The sequence below is a fragment of the Martes martes genome (genome assembly GCF_963455335.1).
Source record: "Martes martes genome assembly, chromosome: 5".
In the NCBI taxonomy this organism is placed as follows: Eukaryota; Metazoa; Chordata; class Mammalia; order Carnivora; family Mustelidae; genus Martes; species Martes martes.
Window position 1 is genome coordinate 71,123,630 of NC_137892.1, and position 11,671 is coordinate 71,135,300.

The following is an 11,671-nucleotide window of genomic DNA, read 5'->3' on the forward strand; positions in this document are numbered from 1 at the left end:
CAATCCTTTTCCTGGAAAAAAAGCAACTTCAATTTCAAAGAAATCCTCAGACCTCCATATGATAGTTGTGATTTTTTAAACAAATGACTGAAAACGGGTATAATAACTAAAAGCTACCACAACATTAGTTACTTAGAAATATTTGCTTTTGATAAATCACAACCCCATCTTCACATATTCGATCTAGAACAGCACCCATACACCCATATGTATAAGACTGTGTATTCAGGCAAAATATACTACCTCAAGTATAAGGTACACACTTTGGCTTCTTTCTACAACTGTGAACAAATGAACTCAGTTCTCTCGTCTGTAAGATGGGAGTTAGAATTATACTGACTTGACACCGTCTTTGGGGTGATCCGTGGTGGACGTTTTGAGGGCAGCTGACCTGCAGCTTGCGCGTCCCGGACCGCCTCCCGTGGAAGCCTGAGCCGGCGGTGTAGCTTTCTCCCTTTGTCTCATAACCATGTCCACCAACGAGAATGCTAATTCACCAGCTGCCCGCCTTAACAGATTCAAGAACAAGGGGAAAGACAGTACAGAAATGAGGCGGCGTCGAATAGAAGTTAATGTGGAGCTGAGGAAAGCTAAGAAGGATGACCAGATGCTGAAAAGGAGAAACGTAAGCTCGTTTCCCGATGATGCTACCTCTCCACTGCAGGAAAACCGCAACAACCAGGGCACTGTAAATTGGTCTGTTGATGACATTGTCAAGGGCATAAATAGCAACAATTTGGAAAGCCAGCTCCAGGCTACTCAAGCTGCTAGGAAACTGCTTTCTCGGGAAAAGCAGCCCCCAATAGACAACATAATCCGGGCTGGTTTGATTCCAAAATTTGTGTCCTTCTTGGGCAGAACTGATTGTAGTCCCATTCAGTTTGAATCTGCTTGGGCTCTCACTAACATTGCTTCCGGGACATCAGAACAGACCAAGGCTGTGTGGGCTCTAGGAAACATTGCAGGTGATGGTTCCGTTTTTCGAGACTTGGTTATCAAGTACGGCGCAGTTGATCCGCTTCTGGCTCTCCTCGCGGTTCCTGATATGTCATCGTTAGCATGTGGCTACTTACGTAACCTTACTTGGACACTTTCAAACCTTTGTCGCAACAAGAACCCCGCACCCCCGCTAGATGCCGTCGAGCAGATTCTTCCTACCTTAGTTCGTCTCCTGCATCACGATGATCCAGAGGTCTTGGCAGATACCTGCTGGGCCATCTCCTACCTGACGGATGGTCCAAATGAACGGATTGAAATGGTCGTGAAAACAGGAGTTGTGCCCCAGCTTGTGAAGCTTCTAGGAGCTACTGAATTGCCCATTGTGACTCCTGCACTCAGAGCCATAGGAAATATTGTCACTGGGACAGATGAACAGACTCAGGTTGTAATAGATGCAGGAGCGCTTGCTGTCTTTCCCAGCCTGCTAACGAACCCCAAAACTAATATTCAGAAGGAAGCCACATGGACAATGTCAAACATCACAGCTGGCCGCCAGGACCAGATACAGCAAGTTGTGAATCATGGATTAGTCCCATTCCTCGTTGGTGTTCTCTCTAAGGCAGACTTTAAGACACAAAAGGAAGCTGTCTGGGCTGTGACCAACTATACAAGTGGTGGGACAGTTGAACAGATTGTATACCTCGTCCATTGTGGCATAATAGAACCACTGATGAACCTCTTAACTGCAAAGGATACCAAAATTATTCTGGTCATTCTGGATGCCATTTCCAACATCTTTCAGGCTGCTGAGAAACTAGGTGAAACCGAGAAACTTAGTATAATGATTGAAGAATGTGGAGGTTTGGACAAAATCGAGGCTCTACAAAACCATGAAAATGAGTCTGTGTACAAAGCTTCATTAAACTTGATTGAGAAGTATTTCTCTGTAGAGGAAGAGGAAGATCAGAATGTTGTGCCAGAAACTACCTCTGAAGGCTATACGTTCCAGGTTCAGGATGGCACTGCTGGGACCTTTAACTTTTAGCTTGTACAGCCGACACAAAAAGTTGTTTGTGGTGTGCTCTGTTTGGTAGAAGTTTGTCTTACTGTTTCTCTACTTAGAACTCTTTTTAAATGTGTTTTGTTATTGTAGCACTTTTTACAACAAAACTCTACTTGACCAGTTCCAAACTGTACAAACTGTATGAAGTTCCTCCTCCCAGTGGGTTTCTTATTTCTATGTGGAATCTCCTCTCTTGCAGTGTCCTGTAAATAAAGATTAAATTCCACCCTTTTCTTTAAAAAAAAAAAAAAAAAAAAAAAAGAATTATACTGACTTGATAGGATTACTGTGAAAGGTGAAATGAGCTAAAGAAGTGTTTTTCTACACAGTGTGTTGTAAATCATTAAGCAAGACATGAAGTCCATTAGCATGTCACAATCAGCATTTTTAAAGTGAAATAGAGGGGCACCTGGGTGGCTCAGTGGGTTAAAGCCTCTGCCTTCGGCTAGGGTCGCGGTCTCAGGGTCCTGGGATGGAGCCCCACGTTGGGCTCCCTGCTCAGCAGGGAGCCGGCTTCCCTGCCCTGCCCCACCACCACCCCCCCCCCGCGTCTGCCTCTCTGACTACTTGTGATCTCTCTGTCAAATAAATAAATAAAATCTTAAAAAAATAATAAAAATAAAGTGAAATAGAATAAAATGGGAAATCGCAAAGAATATCACATATGGTAAAATTGTTTTATGAAAATTTTATTCCCAATATATAGGTCTAACTCCAGCTGTACATCAGTTTTTTAATAGTGAATAATAAAGGTATTTTTTTAATATTGAAATAAAACATAAAAAACATAGAGTGGAAGACATGGCACTCAGCAAACTACTGCTAGTGATAACAGTAAATCACCAGTGCCCCAAGGTCCAGAGTCACAAATTGAAAGCCACTCCTTTCAAGAGTCTACTTAAAGACCTGGCTTGCTAGGAACGTGTGAGACTAACAATTGGTTGGTCTGCAGAGGGATCAGACAAGCCCTGACAAGAAGAGAGGAAAAAATAAAAACGGGGCTCTAGAAAAACAGGATAGAACTTTATTTAGCTTACTTCAAAGATTATTTTACCCTCTCTGGTAATAAGTAACCATATGACCTCACACAAGTTATTTAACGTCTCTGGACCTCAGCTTTCTAAACATAAAGGTAATAGTTGTTATCTCATAGGGTCATCGTGAGAATTCAATCAGTTAAATGTAAAATGTAACATTTTACAAATGTAACATTTACTCAGTGAATGTTAGGTGTCATTATATTGCTAGTATTATTACAGGACTCAGAACAGACAAAACTACAATTTGCAACCATTTTTCTACTCCCCCTCCTTAGCCTGAAACGATTTTTATCTTTTATTGTTATTCCTACAGCAAACAGACTTTTTTTAAACCAAATAAAAGGCTGTGAACAACCTCATTTTTAGGAAGTCCTTTATATACTACCACCTACGCTCTTCTTTTCTCTAAGTTATTTTTCCAGAGTTATTTTTTATTTTTGTCTTGTGTGGCTGACAGAGGGGGTGTGTGTATAAATGTTCACATTCCTAACCATATGTTGAAATTTTGTCAGGAAATCTAAGGTGCTAATCCCAGCTTTCTGGATGCACTACTTCTTGCTTTCACGTGGAAAATACCATATGTAATTCATATGACCCATGCAAGGGCAGTGGAGCTTCTTTAATATTCACAGATATATTGGCCCCTGGATTAAATCTGGGATTTAATATACCAGACACCAATCCCCTGACAGAGGCTGGTAAGCACCCAACCGGAAACAGAATTTCTAGATGACCACTGAGTTTCTAAATCACTTCACATACTTTTGTCCAGCCACAGAGCAAGTAAATGGTGGAATAATTCAGAACCTGAGGTATCAGGGAAAAGCATACCCTCCAGAGAGGAAGTAGCTCCCCAAGGCTCCATTTCTTCTTTGCCCTCCCCTTGCCTAGAAGTGTCTTTTAAAATTGTGAGGCATGCACCATCCTTCCACTCCCAGTCCTGTCCTTTTCAGAATTGCCAGCCAAAAAGGGTTTACAACACCACCCACGCAACGTCCCATCCAAATCCCTATGCTCTGTGTCTCCTGGAAGTCTCCAGAGGTAAACATTTCTGATCCAAAGTAAATAAATTGCCTACGGGCTGGGCAGAATCTCATGAGAATAAGTAACTGCAAACAAAAGCAGAGCCAAGAAAAATGGACAATAGCAGAAAGGGTTTTTCCCAACTTTTCAATATGAAAATTCTCTAAAATGAAAGCTGACAGACTAGTATAACCAGTATCTATATGCCCACCACTCAGATGCAACACCTATTTCTATTTTGGCATTTTTTATGGATGTGTGTATCCACTCAACTGTGGGGGGGGGGTGTGCATCTGTGTGTGTTTTGAATCATTGGAGAGTTCCTGATATCCTGAAAATTCACCCCTAAATATTTCAGCATGCATCTTCTCACAATGACATTCTCCTCTGTATTCCCCTATTGATAGAATAATAACACCTAAGCAAACCAAGAGGAATACCATAATATTTAATATTAGCCCACATTCCAATCTCCATCCTCATCCTGAGAATTAAAGCACTACATTTGATTGCTATAGCTCTTTCAGCTCTTTTAATATAGAGCAGTCCTCCTATCTCTTATTTCAACGACGGTGGCTTTTGCATGTGTCCAGCCTATGTCTAGCAGGACAGCAAACATAACTTCCCATCACACTCCGCCAAGTGGAGGACAAAATTCCCAGCTCCTTTCCCCCATGCTTCACCCTTAGTCACATCACTGCAGCCACACTGGCCTCCGTGCTGCTCCCAACATGCTAACATGCCCAGCTCGACATCTGGCTCCTGAAGGGGACTGCTTTCCTCCCACAAATCCCAAGAGGTGCCCCTCCAACCTCGTGCAGGTATTTGCTCAATAAAACCTATCTTGAACATCTTAATTACAACTGTAAACCACCTTCCCCACCTTATTTTTTCTTCAGTGTCTTTCACCATCGAACTTTCTAGGCATTGTGTTTCTTTTGCTGGTCACTTATCTCACCACCTGGAACGTACCCTCCTCCAAGACAGGGTCTTTGTGTGATATGCGCATTGCTGCATCCCTGCTCCTATATGAGGGTTGGGCTCTAGTCAATCAACAAGTATTTATTAAGACCCGCTGCTATGCTCCAAACACTGGCAGAGCAGCAGGACCTGCTCAAAGCTGGCCCAGCCTGACTCTCCAGTCCCCGATGCCGCAGAGCTGCGGCAAACCCACTGCCCAGCATTCAGAATGGCTTCTCACAAGTTAGGTGGGGCCCTGGGGCCATGCACATCAATTCCGGAGCCCTGGCATTTGCTTGAAGGTAGGACTGACCCTACATCTCACTCCTGTTGCCCCACTGTCCCCCTCATGAATCCCATGGCTTCCGGTGCAGGTCTCTAACAATTCACCTGGGCCTAACAACTCCTCTATCTGTTCCAGTCAAAGCGTCCACAGCAAACTTGCCTGTACCCACCCCCAAAGGACCACTTCACTGGTTCCAGTCACCCACCCTCCCACTTGTCCTCCTTGAAGCCACTGCAGTGATCTTTCTAAGACACAGTCATGGCCAAATCATTACCTCAGCTCAAAATACTTAACTGACATTCTGCCTTGCCCAGGATTAAACATTAGCACCTAGACTGATGTACACACAAGACCCTTCTTATTCCAACTACCACCTCCCCCATCCTGATCTCCTGCCACGCCCCACCTCACATTTGACACTGCTAAGTTATTTTTAGTGGTTTCTGGAATATCCATGCTCCGTAGGTGAACTTGAATACTCTCTTCCATTTATACTCACATGGAGCATTTTGCCTAAAAAGAAAATCACTTTAACATTTATACTCACATGGAGCATTTTGCCTAAAAAGAAAATCACTTTAACGTTAACGTTAACACCCTCTCATTAGTAGTGTCTGCCTGCCAGCTAGATCTCGCTGCAGGCCTGGAACCCATGCCCTATGAAGGGGTGTGGGCCTTTGCATCTTCCTATCCAGAGAGGTTTTGGTAAAACACTAGGTGTTTAATAAATGTGTATGTCTTGGTCTAAGGAGCTACTTTGCCCTGGGCAGAGCTGTGCGTTTAGGGCCTCAAGGATCAGAATTAGTGACCCTGATCTTCCCTATTCTGATTTTATGGCTCAGGCCTAGAGTTAATGGTAAATGTCCTCATTGTTTCGGTTTACTGAAACATTATGTAAACCCAGCATCAGGCGGCTGTTTGGCGACAAACAACTCTGAATTCCAGAGCACTTTGACCCTGTGGCCAGTTTGCTTTGTTTGCTTTTCACTAACAAAGAGGCTCTCATTTAAAGTTCTGAAAGTTAAACCACATTATGTTCATTCCATCTTGTTCTCCCTCATAAAAATGTGAGTATGTGTGTGTGCGTGCGTGTGTGGAAGAGAGCGACAGAAAAAGCTAGAATGCTGTGAAATTAGCGTGGCAGCTATGCTTCAAGCTAACTCCTATGCCCTGATCTGAAAGGACTAGATAAAACATGTGGGATGAGGCGCCAGGTCCAAAGGGGGCGGTGGTCGGTTGTCACTAGACTTAGCAGACCATCTGCTTCCAAAGTATTAACAAACATGGACCACTCACCAGTTCTCCACTCCATTTTATTTCCCTCTGAGAGTCACTACCTTCTTCACCCACCTGAGTCCACAAAATTGCATGTGCCTAACATTCTGGTCATGGATAATAAAGAGCAGTGTGAGGATTTCTTTAAGGAGATGAGACTAATTTTCCACAAGTTAAGAATCTTTTATATGGCAAATATGCTTCTGTCACTTCTATCTACAATATATGCACAAAGCTACAATAGCACTTAATATTATTATTTAGAAATTTGCAACCATTATCCTACTCCATAGAAGAATGGGTATCCCTGGTTCTGTGTGGTGAGGGAGTACACAAGGACTCAAAGGCTGCTCGCATACTTTACGGACTTCAGGCTAAAGGTGAGTAAGCATTTCCGGCAGGGTCTTGAGACTCCTTCCCCTGGCTATTAGCATTGTTTCACTTTGTCTGGTTTAAACCAAAGCCAGCTGAATCTCCTCCAAGTTCCAGTTTTGGTCAGATCTCAGGAGACAGGCTGTCTGGTTGTTTAAAAACAAATATCTGCCTGCACATCCACCCCAACCTGATATCATGGCAGATCCCTGATGCCTTGTGACCCCACCTGGGTCCCCATTTGTGGTGGAGGGAGGGGTAAGGACATTAAGTGCTGGGATCTCCACAACTGAGGTTACCAAAGTACAAACAAGAAGGCCTGTGAACAGACAGCAAGGCTATGGAGCCAGTTACGCTCTTACACAACCAGTCTCTGCCACCACACACCCCTGTTGTCTTCTCCTTTCCCAGGTTTACTCATTAACGTCTCCTTTTCATGGCCTCAAAGCACATCCAATTAACTGCCACTAATCAGTGAGCATACAGTAGGCTTGCCCCGATCAGTTTCCTGAAAAGACAGGAGAGAATAAGAGGGGAGTCTTCACTCCCAAGGAGTTTATAACACAGACGTGGAGACAAAAAAACACACCAACATGAGAAACAGAATAGAGATATGGGATTATTGTATTTTAGACACAAAGATGGGGACTTTTGCTCACTAGGTTTTTCTGCAATGAGTGAGATCATTCTCAGAATGGCATGTAAGACCTGTCCATCAAGGGGGCAGAGATGGGAGGATTGGATTCAGTGCGTGAAATAATCGACTTTCAAAACATTTAACATTTTGGAATTCAATTACATTGACTTCAAATATTGTTCATTGAATTACAATTTGACTTTTTAATTCCCTGTCAAATTTACCATTTAAAATCTTTGCTTAAGTGTTTAAGAATATATATATATTATTAACATAAGCTTTTCTTCTCTCAAATCTGTGCCAATCTCCCTACATCTTCCCAACTGTCTATCTTCCTGCATTTCTCTTCTACCAGGAAATACAGAGCAAATTCTAATGCTAATGCTGATCTCCAAATACTGATGTAACAGGGTTATATGATAACTAATATTATAAACAACTCAGTAAAGAGGGAGTTGGGTCTGGTAGGAAGAGCTTGGTACCAGAGAAAGGAGACTTTAATTTGAATGTGCCCCTTTCTCATTATGTGAACTTGGAAAAGAATAATAATCTTTATCTCATAGGTTTTTTCCTTTGATCTAATAAGTTTTTTAATAGGAAAAAGTATTAATGTACCTAAAAGATCTAGCACAGTGTTACATACACTATTTTATACTGCCTTACATAATCTGGGAATTAGACAGAAATCATTAAAAACCATATAATTTCTGTTTTCAAAAGTCAGTGTTTTCAAAAACACAAGAAACAACAAGTGTTGGTAACGATAAAGAGAAGGAAAAAAAAAAAAAAAAAAAACCCTGTTGCACTGTTGGTGGGAATGCAAACCGGTGCAGCCACTGTGGAAAACAGTATGGAGGTTCCTCAAAAAATGAAAAATCACATTATCACATGATCCAGTAATTTCACTACTAGGTATTAATCCAAAGACTTAAAAAACACTAATTCATTGAGAGATGAATGGATAAAGAAAACATGGTATAGATACATGATGGAATAGTACTCAACTATAAAAAAAAAAGAATAAAATCTTGTGATTTCCAACAACACAAAAAGATCTAAAGGGTATAATACTAAGCAAAATAAGTCAGTCAGAAAAAGACAAATACAGTATGATTTCACTCAAATGTGGAATTTGAGGAACAAAATACACAAAGAAAAAAAGAAAGAAAAATCAAAAACCAGACTCTTAATTATAGAGAACAAACTGATGGTTGCCAGAGGGGAGGCAGGTAGGGGGATGGAGGATACAGGTGATGGGAATTAAGAGTATACTTACCCCGATGAGCACTGAGTGATGTACACAATTGCTGAACCACTAGGTTGTACATCGGAAATTAATATGACACTGCAAGTTAACTATACCGGAAATAAGATTTTTTAAAGTGAATAAGTATTTATTGATAACTGTACTATCTTTAAGGATGAAATTGTGCTCTCAGGTCTCTCCCAGAGACTTGTGATAACCAGAACACCAGCAATGGAACAGCTTCATCAAAATTGGGTATGGTTTGCTGAGTAATAGCTTGGAAGAGGAATTTGTGTTTGATGGAGGTTTAAATTAGGAGGATTATGTGCGGACAGAAAATGGAGAGAACATGAGGAGAAAATGAGTAGACTGGAAGAACAGGAAAACGTTGGAGACAAGAGAAATCAAATCCATCGACTCAAACAAAAACTCGATTCCCAGTGAAGAGAGCATGGTATAATGGAAAACTCACAGATTTGGCAATCAGCTGCTTCCAAATTCCTGGTCAGCCCCTGGTAGCTGTGTGGCCCTAGGCAAGGCACATGACCCTTCTGAACTTCTACATCTTCACAGAAAAATCTTTGAATAATACCTAACTAGCATGAAAGATTAGAGATGATCTGTGTGGAAGTGCATGACACAATACCTTGTCCACAGGTATGTCTAATAAATGCCCTATTATTACCTCTTAGTCATCATTCACTATTGTAATCCCCTGGAACCAATGTGAAAGAGATCCCTAAGAAATTAAAACCAGCCAACTGTCCAGCCAAAATAGAAGCAGATAGTGAGCTAGAAACAAACACTTGACAAGAAAAAAAATCTTTTTGTAGCCATAGCAAGATCAAGCAAGGGGAAAAAAAAGATAATATTGGAATATTATGGAAAAATGTTTTGATATACCCACAAGGAATAAGTTTTGGTGGACTTGGTAGCTAAGTAATAGGAAACCAGAGTCCACCAGCTACATCTTATCACCCTTGGTAAGTGCAGCCATGTTCCAAAACAGAAGTGTCCAGAGGAACCACAGATAAAGAAAGCCGGGCTACCAAATTAAAATTACAGACATCCAATGAAGAAATTCATTATGTCTAGATATAATAGCAGCGGATGACACCCTTTCTATGGAGAAGATTAATATGCTGACTTGAGAGGTGGGATTCTGGCCACTGGAAAGGGGTGTCCCGGTGGAGCCAGCGAAGTTCTCCTCCTCCCAGAGTTCCTCCGTGATGGCCCATGGTACAGCAGTGGTCAAGAGCAGAAGAATGGCACTCAGAGACTGACTTGAAGACCAGGAAAAGAAGTAAAACTGCAACAACTGGGACCCACAACATTCCTTAAGAATTTCTCTGCAAAAGTTTCACTTCTGCAGGGGCTGAAGAGTGGGATCACTTCAAGAAAGACACCCTGTTTTTGGGTCCTGGATGCCAGATTCTGGACAGCAGCATTACCCTACAACACGCAGGAAAACAAGAGTGGAAACCATCAGGTTTAGAATCACTTAAAGTACTAATATCATGTCCTAAATCCTCAAAATAAGAATAAATATATCGTATGTACCAATAATACAAGGCCTCCCTGTGTTCGCAGAACAGCTCTACTGTATTCAGTCTACAAATGTATATTCTAGCTAAAAGGAGTTTTGAACATGTTACGGACAGTAATTATCTTCTTGGAATTCAGTAGTTTTTTGAGGAAGTGCTACAAATGGCCTAACTCTCGTAACACAAACCAAACATGAACTCTAAGCCAAGAACTTCATTCAGCTGCCTTCTGATTCTGGTCACATATGTTAAATTAAACAAGGAAGCCATTAGACTGAGGTGGCTTTAAACCTTTAGTCGCCTAGTGAGTGAATCCAAACCTAAGCCTGTAAATGCCTCAAGGTTAAGAACGTGAAACCTAAGGACAAACAACAAACAGCCAACTAGGCCTCCCAAGCAAGGCAACCACTTACACTACAGCCGAATCGAATCATTCCTTTGCTTGCTTCCCAGTCTTCCCTTTGAAAGTCTTTCCTCTGACTCCACCTACTCTAGCATGTCTCTGCCCAATTAGAAACCCTGTTTGCTCAAGCTAACAATTTAATATGCCTCAGTTTACCTTTTAGCATATTCAAACTCAGTCCTGAATACCCTCCTATCTTATGGTCATGTCCTCTGACATTTAAAAAGGGAAATGTCTTAGAGACCATCTGGCCCACCCCACCCACTCTCACCCTGTGACCATTTAAAATAAGGAAACCAAAACTCAGGGAGGCTGAGGGATGTCTAAGATCATAATGATTTTAATGTTTATCCTTCCTTCTGTGAATGCTAAACAAATCATTTTAATGAGACTTAACAGTATCCACATAGATTACTCCTCCCAGCACGTACGAGTGAATAATGTTACCCCATCGTGATTGACAGAAAAAGTGAAATGAAAGTTAAATGACGTGTCATACTTTCTCACATGAAAAAACCTATTTTGTGGAAGGTAGCCACAAATGAACAATGTGGATGTTCATACTAGACCAGGGATAATTTAGAAACAGAAAGTATGTCCAGTTACATGAAGCTTATAGTGATAGCCCTCCAAGTAATTCACAGAGAAGCATTTTTTAAATTATCATTTTTATAGAGCTGTATTTTTTAAATAACTTTAAAAATATTTCACCAAAATGATTATTTCACAAAATGTCTGGAAGTCTGAAAATTGAGCAGAGCTTCCTCTAATTCCCCTTCTCCCTCTCTGAGCCACCACCATCAGTCCGCACTTGACTCTGGCTCCACTGGCCCAGCGTGAGTCTGCAAAACCCACCATTTTGGTGCTCACCCCTGTTGGCCTC

At 41.6% G+C, this 11,671-nt stretch overlaps 1 protein-coding gene across 1 annotated transcript; it reads left to right on the plus strand.

Annotated features, from left to right (window-relative positions):
* Positions 1 to 469: 469 nt before the first annotated feature.
* LOC308343587 (importin subunit alpha-1-like) lies at positions 470 to 1,984 on the plus strand (the record flags this gene model as incomplete). The annotated part of the gene is made up of 1 exon (XM_080804675.1): positions 470 to 1,984. The coding sequence occupies one exon, from the start codon at positions 470 to 472 to the stop codon at positions 1,982 to 1,984; it is 1,515 nt and encodes a 504-aa protein (XP_080660801.1).
* Between the last annotated feature and the right edge of the window lie 9,687 nt (positions 1,985 to 11,671).